At 36.1% G+C, this 22,909-nt stretch overlaps 1 protein-coding gene across 7 annotated transcripts in view; it reads left to right on the forward strand.

Moving 5' to 3' along the window:
* Col19a1 (collagen type XIX alpha 1 chain) overlaps positions 1-22,909 on the forward strand; it is a 327,672-nt gene that overhangs the window by 91,223 nt on the left and 213,540 nt on the right. For 4 of the 7 annotated variants that reach the window (XM_058578797.1, XM_046442986.2, XM_058578799.1 and 1 more), the window contains 2 exons: positions 1,088-1,132; positions 9,874-9,918. The exons of 1 other annotated variant lie outside the window; for it this stretch is intronic. In XM_058578797.1, coding sequence (XP_058434780.1) covers positions 1,088-1,132; positions 9,874-9,918 — 90 coding nt within the window. The remainder of the gene's footprint in view (positions 1-1,087; positions 1,133-9,873; positions 9,919-22,909) is intronic. 2 more of the 7 variants (XM_058578798.1, XM_058578800.1) reach the window with 1 other exon arrangement.

Raw genomic sequence — 22,909 nt, forward strand, 5'->3', positions numbered from 1 at the left:
AAACTCAGAAGCCAAAGTAAATTCCCTTAACCAGCTAAATTCCTAAGACTCCACTGAGAATGTGCACATCCTCCCAGGGGTATCTCATTCTAGCTGGTGTGCTGTTCACAGACCAGACAGACAACTTGTCAAAGAAGACCCATGAATTCCAGCAATGGAAACTGATAGCCATCTGCTGAAAACCTTTATCCCCAAGACAGGAACCAGAAGAATGGAAAGAACTAAAAATTCTTCCAAGTGATTATTTCGTGTAAAATGGCATTATATATGACTACAAAATCAATCAAAAGGCAATCAGCAGAAATAGATAAGAAAGTAAACATGATAAGAATATATGTATGTGTTTGTGTATACATACATATTTCAGACTCTAGGTAAGAAGATACTTGGGCTGGGGTTATGGCTCAGTGGTAAAGTGCTTGCCTACCACATGTGAGGCACTGGGTTCATCCTCAGCACCACATAAAAATAAATAAAATAAAGGTATTGTGTCCATCGACAACTAAAAATAAATTTTAAAAAAGACACAAGTCAGAATTAAATCTTCTCCCAGAGACAGTTAAAGAAGGCATCGAGGCACACAGAGCTAAACTGTGTGCATTAGAATTCCAGTTCCACCACCTACTGCTGTCATTATCTAAAAGGCAGTCGTGGTAATAATATTGACCTGATAGGTTTGTTAGGGGAACATCACCTGTACCATAAAAAGAACTCTGTCAGACTTTAATGTTATGCCCAGAGGTTTGAAAGAAAGAACATAAAATAAGGATGCTAAACAGCATATGGAAAAGCAAGCTGTGGCCAGTGAGACATCATTTCAAATCTCAGGTACTGCTACAAATTGGATGACCTTAAGCATACTATTAACCTATAAAAGCCTCCCTCCCTTTCCCTACTTTAAAGTTGAGATGGTAATCCTGGAGTTGCGATCTAATGGACAGATGGAAAGTCTGTAAACATGACAGATATTCAATATTAGGCTACTCTTCCCCATAACATTAGTGTTGGTTATTGAAGACTACACACACAAACAAAAAAAGTCTTTGTTTTTGTGGCTAACAAAATTTATTCTGTTTACTTTTTTTAGGGTGAAAATGGTTTACCTGGTGCCCCAGGCTTACCTGGTCAAAAGGTAGAGGTTTTGTTTAATGTTTTATGTGAACTAGGGAGTTTTTGCAACTTGACAATTGAATTTGTTCATACTATAATAGAGATTCAGAAAATGTATTTTATTTATTTTTTTTAAATTTTTTATTGTTGGCTGTTCAAAACATTACATAGTTCTTGATATATCATATTTCACAATTTGATTCAAGTGGGTTATGAGCTCCCATTTTTACCACATATACAGATTGCAGAATCACATCAGTTACACATCCATTGATTTACATATTGCCATACTAGTGTCTGTTGTATTCTGCTGCCTTTCCTATCCTCTACTCCCTCCCCCCCCCCCCTCCCCTCCCCTCCCCTCCCCTCCCCTCCCCTCTTCTCTCTCTGCTCCCTCTACTGACATTCGTTTGTCCCCCTTATATTATTTTCCCCTTCCCCTCACTTCCTCTTGTATGTACTTTTGTATAACTCTGAGGGTCTCCTTCCATTTCCATGCATTTTCCCTTCTCTCTCCCTTTCCCTCCCACCTCTCATCCCTGTTTAATGTTAATCTTCTTCTCATGCTCTTCGACCCTACTCTGTTCTCAGTTACTCTCCTTATATCAAAGAAGATATTTGGCATTTGTTTTTTAGGGATTGGCTAGCTTCACTTAGCATAATCTGCTCTAATGCCATCCATTTCCCTGTAAATTCTATGATTTTGTCATTTTTTAATGCAGAGTAATACTCCATTGTGTATAAATGCCACATTTTTTTTATCCATTCATCCATTGAAGGGCATCTAGGTTGGTTCCACAGTCTAGCTATTGTGAATTGTGCTGCTATGAACATCGATGTAGCAGTGTCCCTGTAGCATGCTCTTTTTAGGTCTTTAGGGAATAGACCGAGAAGGGGAATAGCTGGGTCAAATGGTGGCTCCATTCCCAGCTTTCCAAGAAATCTCCATACTGCTTTCCAAATTGGCTGCACCAATTTGCAGTCCCACCAGCAATGTACAAGTGTACCCTTTTCCCCACATCCTCGCCAGCACTTGTTGTTGTTTGACTTCATAATGGCTGCCAATCTAACTGGAGTGAGATGGTATCTTAGGGTGGTTTTGATTTGCATTTCTCTGACTGCTAGAGATGGTGAGCATTTTTTCATGTACTTGTTGATTGATTGTATGTCCTCCTCTGAGAAGTGTCTGTTCAGGTCCTTGGCCCATTTGTTGACTGGGTTGTTTGTTCTCTTATTGTCTAATTTTTTGAGTTCTTTGTATACTCTGGATATTAGGGCTCTATCTGAAGTGTGAGGAGTAAAGATTTGTTCCCAGGATGTAGGCTCTCTATTTACCTCTCTTATTGTATCTTTTGCTGAGAAAAAACTTTTTAGTTTGAGTAAGTCCCATTTGTTGATTCTAGTTATTAACTTTTGTGCTATGGGTGTCCTATTGAGGAATTTGGAGCCCGACCCCACAATATGTAGATCGCAGCCAACTTTTTCTTCTATCAGACGGCGTGTCTCTGATTTGATATCAAGATCCTTGATCCATTTTGAATTAACTTTTGTGCATGGCGAGAGAAAGGGATTCAGTTTCATTTTGTTGCATATGGATTTCCAGTTTTCCCAGCACCATTTGTTGAAGATGCTATCCTTCCTCCATTGCATGCTTTTAGCCCCTTTATCAAATATAAGGTAGTTGTAGTTCTGTGGATTGGTTTCTGTGTCCTCTATTCTGTACCATTGGTCCACCCGCCTGTTTTGGTACCAGTACCATGCTGTTTTTGTTACTATTGCTCTGTAGTATAGTTTGAAGTCTGGTATCGCTATACCTCCTGATTCACACTTCCTGCTTAGCATTGTTTTTGCTATTCTGGGTCTTTTATTTTTCCATACGAATTTCATGATTGCTTTCTCTATTTCTACAAGAAATGCCGTTGGGATTTTGATTGGCATTGCATTAAACCTATAGAGAACTTTTGGTAATATCGCCATTTTGAAGATGTTAGTTCTGCCTATCCATGAACAGGGTATATTTTTCCATCTTCTAAGATCTTCTTCTATTTCTCTCTTTAGGGTTCTGTAGTTTTCATTGTATAAGTCTTTCACCTCTTTTGTTAGGTTGATTCCCAAGTATTTTATTTTTTTTGAGGATATTGTGAATGGAGTGGTTGTCCTCATTTCCATTTCAGAGGATTTGTCGCTGATATACAGGAATGCCTTTGATTTATGCATGTTGATTTTACATCCAGCCACTTTGCTGAATTCATTTATTAGCTCTAATAGTTTCTTTGTAGACCCTTTTGGGTCTGCTAGGTATAGAATCATGTCATCTGCAAATAGTGATAATTTAAGTTCTTCTTTTCCTATTTTGATGCCTTTAATTTCTTTCGTCTGTCTAATTGCTCTGGCCAGTGTTTCGAGAACTATGTTGAACAGAAGTGGTGAGAGAGGGCATCCCTGTCTTGTTCCAGATTTTAGAGGGAATGCCTTCAATTTTTCTCCATTCAGAATGATGCTAGCCTGAGGCTTAGCATAGATTGCTTTTACAATATTGAGGTATGTTCCTGTTATCCCTAGTTTTTCTAGAGTTTTGAACATAAAGGGATGCTGTACTTTGTCAAATGCTTTTTCCGCATCTATCGAGATGATCATATGATTCTTATTTTTAAGTCTATTGATGTGGTGAATAACATTTATTGATTTCCGTATATTGAACCAGCCTTGCATCCCAGGGATGAATCCTACTTGATCATGGTGCACAATTTTTTTGATAAGTTTTTGTATCCGAGTGGCCAGAATTTTATTGAGGATTTTTGCATCTAGGTTCATTAGAGATATTGGTCTGTAGTTTTCTTTCTTTGAAGTGTCTTTGTCTGGTTTAGGTATCAGGGTGATGTTGGCCTCGTAGAATGAATTTGGAAGTTCTCCCTCTTTTTCTATTTCCCGAAGTAGCTTGAAAAGTATTGGTATTAGTTCCTCTTTAAAGGTTTTGTAAAACTCTGCTGTATACCCATCCGGTCCTGGGCTTTTCTTAGTTGGTAGTCTTTTGATGGTTTCTTCTATTTCCTCAATTGATATTGGTCTGTTTAGGTTGTCTATATCCTCCTGACTCAATCTGGGCAGATCATATGACTTAAGAAATTTATCTATGCCTTCACTATCTTCTAATTTATTGGAGTATAAGGATTCAAAATAATTTTTGATTATCTTCTGTATTTCTGAAGTGTCTGTTGTGATATTGCCTCTTTCATCCCGTATGTTAGTAATTTGAGTTCTCTCTCTTCTTCTCTTCGCTAGCATGGCTAAGGGTCTGTCGATTTTGTTTATTTTTTCAAAGAACCAACTTTTAGTTTTGTCAATTTTTTCAATTGTTTCTTTTGTTTCGATTTCATTAATTTCAGCTCTGATTTTAATTATTTCTTGCCTTCTACTTCTTTTGCTGTTGTTTTGCTCTTCTTTTTCTAGGATTTTGAGATGAAGTATGAGATCATTTATTTGTTGGTTTTTTCTTTTTTTAAGGAATGAACTCCAAGCAATGAATTTTCCTCTTAGAACTGCTTTCAATGTGTCCCATAGATTCCGATATGTTGTGTCTGTGTTTTCATTAATCTCTAAGAATTTTTTAATTTCTTCCTTGATGTCTTCTATAACCCATTGATCATTCAGTAACCTATTGTTCATTCTCCAAGTGATGTATTCTTTTCCCTTCCTTCTTTTATCGTTGATTTTCAGTTCCATTCCATTATGATCAGATAGGATGCATGGTATTATCTCTACTCCTTTATATTGTCTAAGAGTTTCCCTGTGACATAATATATGATCTATTTTTGAGAAGGATCCATGTGCTGCTGAGAAAAAAGTGTAACTGCTTGATGTTGGGTGGTATATTCTATATATGTCAATTAAGTCTAGGTTATTAATTGTGTTATTGAGTTCTATAGTTTCCTTATTCGACTTTTGTTTGGAAGATCTGTCCAGTGGTGATAGAGGTGTGTTGAAGTCTCCCATGATTATTGTATGGTGGTCTATTAGACTCTTGAACTTGAGAAGAGTTTGTTTGATGAACATAGCTGCACCATTGTTTGGGGCATATATATTTATGATTGTTATGTGTTGTTGGTGTATGGTTCCCTTGAGCAGTATGTAGTGTCCCTCTTTATCCCTTTTGATTAACTTTGGCTTGAATTCTATTTTATTTGATATGAGTATGGATACTCCTGCTTGTTTCCGAAGTCCATATGAGTGATATGATTTTTCCCAACCTTTCACCTTCAGCCTATCTATGTCTTTTCCTATCAAATGCGTCTCCTGTAGGCAGCATATTGTTGGGTCTTGTTTTGTGATCCATTCTACTAGCCTGTGTCTCTTAATTGGTGAGTTTAAGCCATTAACATTTAGGGTTATTATTTAGATATGGGTTGTTCTTCCAGCCATATTTGTTTATTTATGTTACTAAACATGGTTTGTTTTCCTCTTTGATTATTTTCCCCCCTTTAGTGTCCTACCTCCCACTGTTGGTTTTCATTGTTATTTTCCATTTCCTCTTCCTGTAATGTTTTGCCAAGGATGTTTTGAAGAGATGGTTTTCTATCTGCAGATTCTTTTAACTTTTGTTTATCGTGGAAGGTTTTAATTTCATCTTCCATCCTGAAGCTTAATTTCGCTGGAAACACGATTCTTGGTTGGAACCCATTTTCTTTCAGTGTTTGAAATATGTTATTCCAGGATCTTCTAGCTTTCAGAGTCTGTGTTGAAAGATCAGCTGTTATCCTGATTGGCTTACCCCTAAATGTGATCTGCTTCCTTTCTCTTGTAGCTTTTAAAATTCTCTCCTTATTCTGTATGTTGGGCATCTTCATTATAATGTGTCTAGGTGTGGGTCTCTTATGATTTTGCACATTCGGCGTCCTGTAGGCTTCTAGGATTTGGGGTTCTGTCTCATTCTTCAAGTCTGGGAAGTTTTCTCGTATTATTTCATTGAATAGATTGCTCATTCCTTTGGTTTGAAACTCTGTCCCTTCCTGTATCCCAATGACTCTTAAATTTGGTCTCTTGATGTTATCCCATATTTCTTGGATGTTCTGCTCATGGTTTCTTAACAGTCTTGCTGAGCTGTCTATGTTCTTTTCAAGTTGAAATACTTTGTCTTCATTGTCTGATGTTCTATCTTCTAAGTGTTCTACTCTGCTGGTAGTATTCTCAATTGAGTTTTTAAGTTGGCTTATTGCTTCCTGCATTTCTAGGATTTCTGTTTGTTTGTTTTTTATAACCTCTATTTCCCTGTATAGTTGATCTTTTGCTTCTTGGATTTGTTTATGTAATTCATTGTTGAAGTGATCTTTCATTGTCTGATTTTGCTGTCTGATGTCTTCCTTGAGACTCCAGATCATCTGAAGCATGTATATCCTGAATTCTTTATCTGACATTCCATCTGCTGCAGCTATTACCTCTTCTAACGTTGAGTTGACCTGCAATGCTTGTGGTCCTTTCTTTCCTTGTCTCTTCATACTGTTCGCGTTCCTTTCTACTTGGTGAAACTGTTGTGCTATTGAAGTTTCCCCCTATATATTTATATTGGTCTTGTATAGTTGCAAAGTCTCCCTCGCAGGCGCGGGCGGCGGCTCTGTCCCTCTGCGGGCCGCTAGGCTTGTTCTGTCGGTGGTCACAGTTCTGTCTACTTTGCAGGCGCAGGCAGCGGCACTGCCCCTCTGCAGGCCTCTGGGGCTGTACTGCCAGTGGGTCGCAGGTCCGCCTACCTTGCAGGCGCTGGGGGGAGGGGGCGGCTCTGCCTCTCAGCAGGCCGCTGCTTCTCTTCTGCCGGTGGGTCGCAGGCCCGCCTACCTTGCAGGAGTGATTGGAAGCTCTGCCACTCCGCGGGCCACTGGGCCTTTTCTGTCAGTGGTCACAGTTCCACCTACCTGGCAGGCGCGGGGGGTGGGGGGCGGCTCTGCCCCCCAGCAGGCCGCTGGGCCTGCTCTGTGTGTGGTCACAGTTCCCTCTACCTTGCCGGTGCAGGGGGAGGGGGCGGCTCTGCCTCTCAGCAGGCCGCTGCTCCTCTTCTGCCGGTGGGTCGCAGGCCCGCCTACCTTGCAGGAGTGATTGGAAGCTCTGTCCCGCCGCGGGCCACTGGGCCTTTTCTGTCGGTGGTCACAGTTCCCCTACCTGGCAGGCGCGGGGGGTGTGGGGCGGCTCTGCCCCTCAGCAGGCCGCTGGGCCTGCTCTGTGCATGGTCACAGTTCCCTCTACTTTGCCGGCACAGGGGGAGGGGGCGGCTCTGCCTCTCAGCAGGCCGTTGCTCCTCTTCTGCTGGTGGGTCGCAGGCCTGCCTACCTTGCAGGAGTGATTGGAAGCTCTGTCCCGCCGCGGGCCACTGGGCCTTTTCTGTCGGTGGTCACAGTTCCACCTACCTGGCAGGCGCGGGGGGTGGGGGGCGGCTCTGCCCCCCAGCAGGCCGCTGGTCCTGCTCTGTGCGTGGTCACAGTTCCCTCTACCTTGCCCTTGCCGGTGCAGAGGGAGGGAGAAAATGTATTTTATAAAACCAAATTTCATCAAAAACTCAAGAAGTTAATGAGGACCTATGGTCTCTTCTCAGAGAGACCATGCTAGGAGAGAGGGCAATCTGAGAACGTGAACAATAGTGCATTCTGAGTACTGGAAATACTGAAAGTGCAGATAATTTCTCTGGGAACATTTTCACTGTTATTAAAGCTTACAATGTACAGTGGAATAATTTTTAATGCCTTTGGATTTGGTTACTTCTTATTTATCCTTCTTTTTGTATATCCCAGGTTTATCTCAACATGATGGTTACAGTGATAAAATATTAAATATTACAAAGTCATTACAATCTTTTCTAAAACATGTCTTTCAGAATGACAAATGCATGATAAATGAGAAGGTTTTTGCTGGATAGGCTGCTTCTTTCAATGCCCAACATCTTTCTCTTTAAAAAAGTGAACATTTTTTTGTACCCTTTTACTGTCCAAAGACTTTCTGGGAAAGAGAATGATTGTATTTGACCAGCATAGCTACACGAGCATGTAGATTGGTATATTTCAGTTTCCTGGAAGGATGGGTGTCACTTCAGGTGGGGCCAGCTGTCATGATACAACCCAGATAATCCTACCACAAGGGACAGCATTATTTATGCAATATTAGATGCCCAGCAAAGCCAAGCATATCATTTATATGTTCTGGAGAAGTTTTTACACATTTTAGCAATAAGGTATCAGAAATTACTAGGCACTAGGTTTTTCTATGTGGCTAAAAATATCATTTTAAAATATATGCATTTGTTTATAGTTAACAGCTTTAAAAAATGCTTCCTTTACTTGGCCCAATAAAGATAATAAGATTGAACTGGCAGTGATGAAATGGTAAGCTTCTGAATTTCTTCACAGTAGTTCTAGACAAAACCCATTGATACAGCATGTGCTGCATCTGCGAGTCGAGTTGCAAGCCAAGGGATGTGCAGATTTATCTGCTGGGAAATAGTTTTGGACTTTCCAGCAGCTGTTTGTGGTGGCTGCATCATGCTGACATTGTGGCTGATGTACTGGAGGCATTTAGCAGCTTCAATGTCAGCTGGAATTAACGGATCAAATTAAAGTCTATATTTTAGGAAAAATGGTAGGGAAAAAAGGTAGGCAATACATTCAGTGGTAAAAATATCTTTCAACTAACCTATTATCTTCCCTGGTAATTTTTTTTGAGAGTAGGTAAAGCAAAAATAATTATATAATCTTATATGTGTATATGTGTACCTATCACATGTATTTGTATGTACATGTATCAAATTATACATTCACAAACCATGTATACAGTATTAAGTTGGCATTCTTTTTCATATAATTTATATGAATTTAAATTATGCCAGGTGTCACCTTGTAGAGGCATTATAGACAAACTGGAGATAAGAAACTCTTGACCTCTTGTCTTAGTGCCCTCAGGAAATGCTTCCTGAATGCTTTTATGTCAAAGAGTTCCAGAAGTAGAGGGGTGCATATGACCCATCCCCAATAGTCACTTGCTGACTATGTTGTTGAGCGCCTGGCATGGAGGAGACATCAGTGAATATCTGTTGACTGTATGGAGGTAACATGAGTGCTCTCAAAATCTATACCCAATTGAAAGAGGAACTAGGCTCATTGCATCAGAAAGGATTTACTGGAAGAAAAGGGGCCTTACATTTTTCAGAATAAATTTGGCAATTAACAGCCAGCAGCTCTGTGACCACCTGTCCTTTTTGTGGCTGAAAGGCAGGAGAGAGGGACAATGGAGAGCACTGTGCTGGTGAGGGAACAGGAGGGAGCAGGAACAGAACTTCCTGAAACCAGAACTCACTCATCCTGAAACTCTCACTGGAAGGATGTAGCAACATCAGCTTTCCAAGAAGTGTTTCTCTTGGATCTAGTATAATATAATAAGTAGTGATAATAACAAGAATGACATAGTCTGTGGTAGGCTCTATGCTGATGATATGTTTAACTCTCAAAACAAGTCAATGAGCCAGGTACTAACTACTAGCATACTTATTTTAGACATGGGAAAATTCAGGCTTATCAAGATTAAATTACCTAGAAGCTACTAGAAAAATGTTCTTTCAGAATTCAGGAATATTTAAATTCTGTGTTATTTAATATTGGCTTAGAGCTTACATAGTAGGAATTATTATATTAAACTATTGATTTTTTCATTGTTAGCAACATTATTTTTACTTTAAGATTATATGTATTGTAAGTATTATTTTCTTATACATACCACACTCCTCTTCTACAGGGAGAACAAGGTTTTGAAGGCAGCAAAGGAGAAATTGGTGAAAAGGTAAATCTCTCTCCTAATATATACATCTGTAAAGATAAATTTTGTTCTTGAAAATATTGTAAACATATCTAGTTTCTAGCTTTTTGTGTGCTCTTTGTCAGCAATTCAATAATTTTATAGGAATAACTAAAAGTATTTACTTCAATTTAATGGTGCTGATTATTGTTAGAAATCTAAACTTTTAGATGGTAGTTAGACATTTCTAGTTAAATTCATTCCATGGATATATAAATGATACAAACATTCATTAAGTGCTATATTTTGTTATGTCATTGGTCTACAATGTCCAAGTCTTTAAATGCTTTGTTCATTTGTATACCTGGTTTACTAGTGAAATTCATAAAGAATAAATAAGAACTAAATGTAACCATCAGGGTCTCATAGAAAAGAGAAGGTACAATAAAATTAGAATAATGTCAAAGATTTTAATAAAAGGTGGTTTTAAAAGGTATTAGCAAGATAAAAGAAAAGAACAAGGATTTGTAGTATCCCAGGTCAGGTTACAACAGACTTTTAAAATCCCACACAATTACCCCACCCAGAGGAAGAGAAAACTATATGATGAAGGCTATAGAAGGAAGTGTGAGGAGCATGAGTCCAAGGCTGTCAGTCTCAAGGAGGATCCAGGGCAATAAATGCCCCCATCACTCTGTCCTTCAGCCTGAGCTCTCATGCTGTTTACTCCCAATGGCCAAACCAAACTGAGAGCAAAGGGATGCTGCCCATGGAGATTGGCCTCCCAGATATAGAAGGTGGGCAGTGGACCTTGAAGGACCAATGACAGATATCAGCCCCCTATCCTAAGAGCTGCCATCTCAAATTAAGTTCTCACAAAAATAAATTCTGGACAGTTAATTTTGCATTTTAAGAGAGTATTTTATTTTAATAAAAGACTACCAAAATCACTTCATGGTTCTTTAAAAATATTTAGACAATCATTGTTTTGCAAATGTATAGTTTTTATTGAAGTTACCAAGAATAGAAGTGTCTGATAATCTAAAATTTACCTTTAGATGATCATTTGAATCTGTCTGCATTTCAAAAAACGGAAACAATACCATTCCTTTGTTTCATTACTTTTGTATACATCAAATGCCATGAAATTGAACAGCAAGAAGGACTAGAAAGAGGAACAGATAATCTCAAATTAGTGTTGCCTGCATTTAGCTTTCTTGGCAGTGATCAGTTATTTGCTGCTTCAATAAGTATTTATAGAGACAATGAGCATCTCTTATAATTATACACAAATTACACATGTTGTAAACTACATGATAATTACTTTTCCTCACTGAACTGTGAGGGAGAAAAAAAAATAGCCATATCATTACCATGCAATTGAGGAGAATTCCATTAAATTATGACTATTTTTAAAGTGGGTCTTTTCTCTTTGAAATCCCTTGAATACTTTTGTTTTATAGTAACAGTCATTGCAAAGCCATGCCTCCAAATAAATACTTTATTTACATGTGTTTTTGATTTATTAGTGGGAGTTTACCTGTAGGAATAAGTCCAACTCAGGAAGGGCAGATATATTCACTGTAATTTAGTTACCAACACACTAAATCTTAGTAGTTATTTTGGTATTTTTTATAATTGATATTGCTTGGTAATGAAGGGATTCTCATAGGCTATAGGTATATAGAAAAGCATTTGTTATATTTTGATCCTAAGATTTCCCTTGTAGTTCCTCATACCTATTAACTGTTGTATTCAAATAGCCAATTTCACCATAAGGTAAAAATATTTATGGAGAATAATTGAAAGATATCAGAAAGAAGGCATCAAATATAAAAGATAGCACCTTGAATGAGAATCATAACTCCAATGATTTATAGTCAGACATAAGATTTGTGTAATAACAGTTATGTCAAAATATGTTCTGCATTGATTGTTATTTACTGTATATTAAATATTTGAGCCTTTATAGTATTATGTTCTGGAAAATACATGGATTCTGGCCCATATTGCTTACATTTTTCCATAAGGTAAATAACTGAGGTCCATTGATTGACTTCTGTTTTTAGATTAAACTAGTAAAGTCTATGAAGTGCTCATTTTGGTGTGACAACAACATGAGATTCTTGAATTGCTTTCAACATACTATTTTCTGAACAAAGTTAATCTAAATTGAATTTAAATTTCTTTTGGAAAGCTGAGTACATAATTATAAAGATACCAACATTCCTTCTTAGTTTTCTTTATTATGCCTTTACTCTGCTTAAACTTTGACAGTTTTGAGTAACACAATTCACTAGTTGCAAAATAAAATAAAATAATTGAGGAAGTTGTTCCTGGTCATAGATGGCATATCATGGACACACATGGCTACTGGTCAAAAAATTTAAAAACTGTATCAACTTTGAAAGATAAAATATTATGTGATGATTTCCAGGTGATATTTCTACAAACCAGTGAAAACTAAGTAGAAAAATCTGTTATTTTTTCATTATATTTAGAAAACTAGGTTTTAGGCTAACATAACTCAATAGACTGACCAATTGGTTCTTCAAAAAGTAGAATATGTATTCCTTAGCCCAGAGAAGAATCTATGTAATCTGAACAAGTACCAAGGACCTTGTTTGAAAGTGCAGTCATTCCTTTGTGTCTGTGAGTCTGATTGGAAGACTTCCCCACAGATAACAAAATCTGCACATGTTCAAGTCCCTTATACAAAACAGTGCATGTAACTCATGCATATTCTCCTTTATTCTTTAAATCATCTCTAGGTACTTATAATGCCTAACAATGTAAGCACTGTGCAAATATTTATTATACTGTATTGTTTAAAGAATAATGACAAGAAAAAGTCTGTACATGTTTAGTAGATGCAATTTCTTTTCCGAATATTTTTGAATCACAGCTGGTTGAATCCAAGGATGTGGAACCCTCAGATTCTGAGGGCCAACTGTAGTTGGCCTGAATCTATAACTACTTATAACAACAGGGAAGAGCCTCATATATTACTGAGCAAAAACAGTTCAGTCAAGTGAATCCTAAAGTGAACATTATTTTAAGGAGTGGTTAGTCCTTTCATAAATGAGCTACTTGCTGGGCACGGTGGTGTACACTTGTAATCCCAGTGGTTTGGGAGATTAAGACAGGAAGATCACAAGTTCAATGCCAGCCTCAGCAATTTAGTGAGACTCTCTAAATAAATAAATAAATAAATAAAAGCTTATTTATAAAAGCTCAGTGATAATGTACCTTTGGGTTTAATCCTAGTAACCCCCTATCCAAAATTAACTATTTATACTGATACTGGTAGGATCCCCCAGAAGACAGCTATTTTTGGTTCACCATGCTCTGATTTATCATTAGGACATAGGAATGAACCTTTCCCATGTCTCCAATCCTGGATGGCAAAATGAGGTATGCATTACTCAAGAATCCTTGGACTCTCCAGTAGCATGGTTCATGACACTGGGGATTGAGGGACCCTCCTCACATCTGACATCTTTTGGCTTATCAGTTTCTACAGAAGTAGTCTTTGTGAGATTTTCCTAAGGAAACTAAGGAATATAAGGTTCCTTCAGTATTATTGTAGGTGCTGAGTGGGCAGCTACTACTAATGGACAAAATGGAAAGCCTACTTTTGAGGTGACAGTTATTCCCAAATATCAGCTTTCCTAGAAATGACTTAGTCAAACTCTTGCTATATAACCAAATGTAAATGCATTAAATAAGCTCTTAATTAACATCGTGTTAGAAAAAAGACTACTCACTCCACAGATCACTGGAGTAATAAACTTTCCTAAATTCTGAACCTAGGCTTTTACTTTATGTCCTTGTGAAAATAGAGATATTACTTGGTTAAATTTATGAAAAGAAGAAGGAAAATAGAGAAAGAAGTGGAAATATATTCTTCAGTATATTATTCAATATTTTAAGTAATTGCTTCAAATTGTACAATTTAGTTTGCTTTTAACATGATTATTTTTTGTGTGTGTTGTCATTCAAGCTTTGACTAACTTGAAGTTTAAAAACTGACTTTCCTAGTTAAATTTGACCCTGTTGGTAGATATTTGAGAAAGACAAACATTCAGTGGAAATTGCCCTTTATGACACATATTTCCTGATTTATTATTTAAAATGTAGTTGATTTGGGTTTATCATAGGCATATATGATAACAAATTCTTACAAGAATCTGAGATGTTTCAGTTATTTTGGACTTTTTTCATTTGGGAAATTGAAACGATCAGGTCTCTTAAAGGTTTCTTAGTGAAAACAAATGAGCTTTTCTTCAAGAACTACAATTTAAGATGTGAACAGCATGTAACATTTGATATTTTCTTTAGCTGTGAGTGTCTACAGTTGAGCTATTAGTTTCTGGCTTACTCTCCTTTAGACTGTGGACATTATGTATTTGACCATCTTGTTTATTGGTGTCTTCTTCCATTCTAGGTTAAACTAATAACAATTAAAGTGACCACAAAACACACACGCAAATGGTTGCTGATTTAACTCATCTCTTAAAACTGTTGTTGGAAAACTAGTCATTGTGAACTTCCACAATGACTTGTGATTTTGATTGTCTTGCTGTTACCACAATGCTGTCTTAAAATGCCACATAATATATATTTAAGTCAAAAATTTTTGTTTAAATATCTATTAACTCTGGTTTTATAGCAGTTTCTTACATTTTCAGTTGAAAGAATCCACTGGAGAAACATTTCACTGATCTCTATTCTTTACTTAAAAACACATTTTTAAACTCTGTATAAAATGTGATATTTCAAGTGAACAAAATGATTAAAATGTATATCACAACCTAGGATAAAGTACATGTATATTTACTACCCCAAACTCTCTGGTGTTATTTATATTTAAGCCATATATTCAAACATTTGTACTTATTTTATTAGCAGTCAACATCAGGCAGTTTTCAGATGATACAATTGAAATTTCCATACATCAACCTAAAATAAAATATATTTAGGTTGTCTTGATTTTATTAATGTTGATTTCATTAGCGTTAATTTCATGTGCAGCCTTTTGCCTTTGGTGGTTGCTTTGGAGGATGTAATAGGACTGGAAAAGACTTCCTAAAAATGTCTTTACTCATCTGTTTAGCATCATTATTCCTAGTGGCGTATAGTCAAGGGGACATTAGAAGCTGCAGCATTGAGCCCATTCTTGTTTTTCTATCACTTTTTATTCTCACCATTAAAATTTTATTAGCACCTGTGATGTGTCACATACAATCCCAATGTACAAATGCTAGGCTAGTAAGTATCGTGGACACTCAGTAGTATATTGTTCACTTATTTCTGACAGGTTTCCATCTTATATTTAAGCCATAAACAAAAATACTTCTATTTTTTATACCAGTCTCACAAATAAATTGTGTCATCTGCCAATGAATAACTAAAATATTGGCTTTTCACATTAAATATCATGAGCCAATTGGACAATCACTAGTAATCATTTGCTACAAAAAAAAATCACTATTTCAAATTTATCAGGACATATTACACTAGAAAATATTTTTACTTTAGTCAATTTCTCATTCAGTTGTTTTAATAATGGTACAAAAAAACTAGAGAATTTGAAAGGATAGCAGTGATCTTTGGCCACTTAGAATTGAGTGTGAAAATGCCCAAATGAAGAAGTCCATATGATATACATAAACTATTTTTCAGTACATCCTAGGGCAGCATTTAGGTCATTTAGCATGTCCTTCAAGAGACTGGATCATTTTAATTTCTCCATCTTGGATCCTTGCAAGAATTGGTTATTATTATATGTCCTTGGTAGGCATCACTCTTGAATAAAACAAAGTCAAGCACATTTCAAACAATAAACTGGAACATACACAGCTAGTTTCTAGAAAAGAGCTCTTCCCAAAAAAAGCCTAGATTGCCATTTTATTGTGGAGCTAGTGGAGATATATGATAGAATAAATTAATTTACATATTCCTATTTTCTGTGTTCCAATCTAGCTCTGCTATGCCAGCTGTGTGAACCTAGACATGCTCCTTGCTTCTTTACCAAGGTCTTTTATAAAATAAAGTTAAAAATTCCTACCTGATAATGTGGTCGTAGGAATTTAATAAACACCTGATGAATAAAAGATACTCTATAAATATTAATATAACATCAACAGCCAAAATATGAAGGATAATATAAACTATTAATATCTTCAGAAAAGTATATTTAATGTAATCATTTAAATTTTTAATTTGTGTAATACTATTTCCTAATTTTCTTTCTTAATAGGTAAACAAAGTAAAAAAGATTATAGTAGTTAGCTACTGATACGTAACAAATTACCCCAAAACTTAGTGACTTAAAACTACATTCATTTACTTAGCTTAGAATTCTATGGTTTAGAAATTTATACTTGGCTTAGCTCAGTGATTCCCCAGTCTCAGCTGGTAATGTCTGAGTTTGCTCAGATATCTCTTCTGTGCTAAGAGGTTGGGTGAGGGTGGCTGGTCTAGGTTGGCCACTGGTAGATAGTGTGTGTATACTCCAGATGATCTCTCTTCCTCCAGGGGTTTTCCTAGACTTATTCTCAAGGTGAAGGCAGGAAGTCAAAGAGAGTAAGAAAAAGAATGTGAGGTCTTTTGAGGTCCCTGGCTCATAATCAGTTTACCATCACTTCCGCCATATTCTTTTGACTAAAGAAAGTCCCAAACTGAGCCTAGATTAAAAGACCAGAAAATAGATACCACTTATTATTGAGAGAGTCGTAGTCAGATTGTAAAAGGTATGGATATATGAAGGGATGGAAAATGGGGTCAGACGTTTTGTAACTAATATAACACAAATCATAGAAAAGTCTATTTTTAAATTAACAAATCTCCTTTAGAGTAAAAAGTTTGGATTGATTTATCTACTTTATTATTCTTGTTCTCCCAAGTCCTGAAATATAATAAGTTATATTTGCATACTGAGATTTGGATACTCTGTCAAAATATATTTTCAAATTTGGAATGACAGAATCACTTTATATTTAAAAAGAAAACATAAAAAATGAAATTTTTCATTATATTAGTAGCAGCAAAACAATATATGAAATAATTTTTAAAACAATTTTGTACTTTGATATATGGGCTTCTTAATTTTAGCTAAAGTAAAATAGACTAGAATAAATGGTAAAAGCAGGTCAGAGTTGAAATGCAATTTTAGAATCTCACAATTAAATCTTTCTTGACAATTATGCCTAGTATTCAAAAATGAATGAAAGAATGTTAAATACTGTTATTATAAATACAGCAATTTCCCACCATCACTCTAAAGCAGCTGTCAACATGTCACCTTACTTCCTGTGAATTCTCTCTTGGTTCACCTTGTGGAATTTTACTCAACAACAGCCTGTTATAAAATTATTTCCTGTACCCTGATAACATGTGTAAAACTTCTAAAACTTTTAGTAAGGACCTACTTGTTTGATTTGACAGCTGACTTGAAAAATGAAGAGAACAGATGGAGTCGAATAATAACTATGATTTCAAAAATCAGAACAATTTATCTGTGGCCAGTGAAAATTGGTATGGGAGTATCCATGCCAACTTTCAATTACCCATGGCAGCAGGCAACTGGGAAATGATAACGGCAATCCCATGACTGAGCCAGAGGCTTAACATTAGTCACTACAGATTGTGTGTAATTTTCTTGATTCCTTATAGTACTAGTGAATAATTAATTAATGTGAAACATGTAGCCCTCTATTTTTGCATCACTTTTTAGTAGCTTTAGAAAAATGGAGAGAAAACAAGAGAGACACATACCAATGAGAATAATTGTCGAGGACCAAAAAATTTTGTGAACATTGAAAAGTCTTTTAAAGAATTATTTTCAATGATTGCATACCGTATGAATATATAATATTTAACCATTCCCTTGTTGTTGTAAATTTAGTCTTTTCTCATGTGTGTATTTGGTGATTTGGGCATAGTAAATTTGGTGGAATAAGAGCAGAAACCAGTAGGAGTATGTCGAAGAGTTAATTACTACATAGATGACAGAGTAAAGAGACCATGCAGAAAACCCTCTCAGAACTGTCTATAAAGGATATCAAAGCAATAGAGCAGTAGCTGGAGGTAGTGTGGATTACTGAAGGAAAAAACTTAATACACCAAAATCCAAAGCAAGGTCTTTGATAGGAAACAGCAAGATATGACCCAAAAGCAAAGTATAAACCAAAGTTCTTACAGAGAGGATTACAAATGTCTTATACTTCCTATGGATTAGGAAGGATTTAAAGACTTAAGCCAGTAATAACTTTGTATTTAGGAAAATCCCATTGCAATCAAGAGCAAGACAAAGGTCTCACCATTATTTTTAACAGTATTTTAGAATGACATTTGTAATGTTATTTTCCAAATCACAGTAAAATTTAAATTTATTAATTTCTCTTCATTTTTTCCAACACCACTAAACCCTAATTATTAGTCACTCCCTAATTAATCTCCCTAATTTTTAAAACTTTATTTATTTATTTTTTATTCTAATTTGTTATATATGACAGCAGAATGTATTACAATTCATATTACACATCTAGAGCACAATTTTTCATATCGCTGGTTGTATGCAAGGTATATTCACACCATTTGTGTCTTCATACACATACTTAGGGTATAATCTCCCTATCTTTATTCTTGTTCTTCTCCATCCATTCTCCATGTTAAGACCAGATGAATCTTTACAAAACTAATCATTTGTCTCCTGTTTTTAAAACATATTGTTTGTTTCCCATTCAGATCCAGATCCCTCACATATCCTACAGAGCCCTGCTGTCTGCTTGCACTTCCCTGCTGGAACTCACCTCTCCTCACACCTGCCCTTGTCCTTTTCTGCTCCAGCCACACCAATCTCTGCTAGATTTTTGATGTCAGCAAGCTGTCTTCTGTCTCAGGCCTGTCCATTCATGTCTCATTGCTTGTAATGGTTTTTCCATTCACTTGATTCACTTCTATCCATTTACTACATCTTAAAAATAATTTTCTTCAACATTTCTTCCTTAATGCATCAGTTAAAATTCATTCCTTCTGCCAAGTGTGATGGTGCACACTTTTAATCCCAGTTACTTGGGAGGCTGAGGCAAGAGGATCACAAGTTTGAGGGCAGCCATGGTAACTTAGCAAGACCTTGTCTCAACATTTAAGAAAGGATTGGGGATACAACTCAGTGATAGAGTGCTCCTGGATTTATGACAACCAGTACAGCAATATTAATTAATTAATTAATTTGTTCCTTCTGTTATGATTTCTCATTATATCTTTTAACATTATACTTCATTTTAAAGCATTTATCATAATTTGTAAGTTTCCTGATGTGATATTTTTGTTTGTTTTTCTGTTCCTCTCTATAGAGTAGAAGCTCCATGAAAGCAGGGATCATATCTGTCTCTGTGTTTTAGCTTCACACCAAACATAATGCCTGGCACATGAACAAATTCAAATAAATAATTCATCATCACCAGAGACTAGTGTAGACAAGGTTAAGTAGTATTTTTATCAGATTCCTAAAGTATATTTTGGTGCTGTTTATATCAACCCTATTTTTTTCAGACCCCTGCTATTATGAGGTGTAGTTACATGCACAGCATATTTAATGTTTATACGCGTGTATTTGCTGGATCACATTACTTTTATTTGTATTATCCTTGGAATTATGATTCAAAAAATACAATATATAAGACATTAATATATTCAATAGTGTGCTAAAATATGCACAGAAAAAAAATTGTTTAACATTTCAATTTTAATTATTTGCAAATTGCATTGTCTTTTTGGAGGCTCTGTTTATTCTATAAAATAAATAATATAATTCTTTTAATATCAAATATGACAATGTTTTTCAAATTTAGTGGTGGTACTTAGTATCATCTAATGTGTTATAATTTTTAGTTGCATTTACAGTGGAATTATGGGTTGCTAACTGCAATGACCTTGGGCTGGTTTTTGTTAAGGAAATTTATTTATTAACTATTTTATGTAATTTAAGGACAAAGAATAATAGAAATTTGGGGGCACATAACAAGAGATGGGTAGGAAAGGTGTGATTCTCGTTTGTACAATGATTATGACAACCTGACCTTTGACAGTTTCTTGTTAATCTGTGTTGAATGTAAGAGAGTGGGTTTTCAATTTGCCTAAACGTTGCTTTTATCTTGCTTTTTACTCCAGCTACCCTGTTTCTTTACCCCAGGCTCTAGAGCTGCCTTTGGTTTGGGTTTCCACTCTTCGGTTTTGGCTCCCACTTTCTCCTTGCTCCGGGTCTGGCTGTGCCAAGCATTCAGCTTCCTGGGCTCTCTGCTGGGACCTTCCTCTCAGCTTCTCACTCATCTCAGGACTCTGTTGCTTTCTTTTCTACTTGTTTTACTTTCACTCATCCATATCTGATTTCCTTTTCAGGTTTCTTTCTTTTGTTTTTCATTTTTAGCAGCTTTAAGAGGAGAAGATAATTGTTAGTATAAACGTGTGAATTCAAGAGCAGGTGACTCCAGAGAATTTTTGCATTAAAACAAGGAAAAGAGCTATTATGCAGTTCCCCTCTACCCCTAAGTACTTCTGAATGAAACTGAGTTTTAAATTAAGAGTAAGGTAAAGGCAACCCTCTGGTTTGTTCATGTGTTCTTAATGTATTTTTATAAATGTGTTTTTAAAAATATTTTTATGGAATGCATTTAAAATTAGAAATTGCTTCTGCTTAACATAATCATCAAATATTCATTATTTTAACTGTTTTAGTAAGTCTCAGTTAATAAATATTTTATTAACTAAATCTCTTTATTGGAGATACATTTCAGATGGTAAAAAAAATAATTAATTCAATGTCAACAAATATTAGTGACAGGTGCATAAGTTTTATTTAGAGGCTGCTGGCATGTGAACTTCTTTCACAATCAATGTAAAAGCAATTCACTGTATAGGAGTTGCTGAACAAGTGTGTCCCACCAGACTGAAATAGCAGAATTCCAGTGCACAGCAGACAGAGGTGTTGGTGCAGCTGCTCTTCCAAGTGAATGATGTGCAGGGACTGGCTGTGTGAGAAGTTATCATCTAGGCTTATGATCATCTATTGCTTCTCAGTCTAATATCTTTGAGAAACTCTCGTTGGTTTTTACTTTTCCTTGCTAATCCTCACAATCCCCCTTAAGCCACATAAGTAACTTCCCATCAGTGATCTGTTGTAACAGCAATCCAGGGAGAATGAGACAAGTCCTAGAAAATGATTAGCATGTGCTTTGTCTTTTCTGCATTTTCTTTATGGCTCCTCATTTTCTGCTGATACTCATATAGTCTATCAAAAATAAAGACAAAATTACAAAGCACTGATGTTTTGGGCAAACATTTAGTGGAATGTTATTTTAAGTACCTGCACTTGTCCAGCCCAGCCTGGGGAGTGTGGCAATGCAGATGGCTTTAGCTGGCTGTGTTCCAGGGGCTCACTGATAGTGATCTTGCCTCTTACTTAAAGTTTACATGTGTGTACAGATGAATCATGGGTTGATATTTATGGGCACACCATAGCATGCAGTAAGCACAGGTCTAATCAAGCATTCTTCCTAAGTTAGTGAGAACTTAAGAGGTCATCTACATTGACTCTCATTTTTTATTCAGATTTTGACAGATGGTCTACCCGTTTCTGCTCATTAATGTTAATAATAGAAAATTTTAAGTTCTTTATTTTAAGCCAAAATCTATTCTCTGTATTTGGATCAGTCTTTTCCAGTTCTATGACTGACAACCTTCTGGAGAGTTTAAGACATCAGTATATTTTTCTGAACACATCCGTCCTCACTTCTCAGGTTGGAGTCAGCATTTCATTGTGCTTCACAGATCACAGTTCACAGGTCATCCAAATTCATCACAGCCTTTATCTCATAACACTGTAACTCATCAGTATACTGGTAGTGTAATATTCTGAAGTAAATAGATTTTTTCTATTGTATTTTAAGCAGTGAATAATCCAGGTAGCATAACAGAGTAAAGGAACTTGGATTTAGCAGACCTGAATCCTAATCTGGTTCCAACTCCAGTTAATTGTGTGGCTATTTCAAAATCATCTTCTTTAAAAGAGGATAGTGAGGCTAGGTTACCTCTAGAATCACAAATGTTTAGAAACAGATTGAATCTCAAAATCTGTAAGGTATACATTTCTGATGTTGTTTGGTACCAGAGATTGAACCTGGCTGGGGTGCTTGACCAGTGAGGCACATCCCCAACCCTTTTTATTTTGAGACGTTATCACTAAATTGCCAAGAGCCTCAATAAGTTGCTGAGGCTGGCCTTGAACTTGTGATCCTCTTGTCTCAGCTTCCTGAGCCGTGGAATTACAAGCTTATGGCCTCTGGGCCCAGCTATAGGGTCTATACTACTTTCAGATAGTTGTTTCCTTGAATCAAAATGTAATCATTTACATGTCTATGTGATAACTTTTATTTTTTTTTGAGATTTTTAGCTTGGTAATCCTACTTGACAATTTTTAACTCTTGGTTTTGGAATCTCTTACATGAGTCATCTTTTTTTCCAACTCTGTAATGGTTATGGATTTTATATACATGAATTCTGTGTCTTTGAGCAACTATTATAAATATTGAACAAGAAAAGCCCAGAGCTCATTGCTGTGGCTTATAGTACATTTGAGTACTATAATTTTCTAGATGACATTCAAACACAAATGAAGATAAAATGAGTATTTTTATTTAATCACTACTTGAACCCCAAGTAACAGGATGGTGAGGAGCCTTGAAGTTCCTGGCAGAATCCTCTAACTAGAAGACCCATCTGAACTCTCCAGATCAGAGATTAAAGGATGGCATCCCTTTGAAAGCCTCAGGCTGGCACAAGTAGGACTTAATTAAGCTTTTTCCTGGCATTTTCCAGGAATTCCTGAAGCTTCTTATTTTATTTATTCTTGTGATTTATAGAAACGGCATGTTTTAGTCTAATGAGGGAAATGGATTTGTCTTGGTTTATTCTGCTGATTGAGGCCCTAAGGCAACTTAATCCAAATTATTTTATCCTCTCTTAAAGAAAA

This window comes from Marmota monax, unplaced genomic scaffold (genome assembly GCF_021218885.2).
Source record: "Marmota monax isolate L192 unplaced genomic scaffold, Marmota_monax_Labrador192_F-V1.1 WCK01_AAM20220418_F8-fsc00091, whole genome shotgun sequence".
In the NCBI taxonomy this organism is placed as follows: domain Eukaryota; kingdom Metazoa; phylum Chordata; class Mammalia; order Rodentia; family Sciuridae; genus Marmota; species Marmota monax.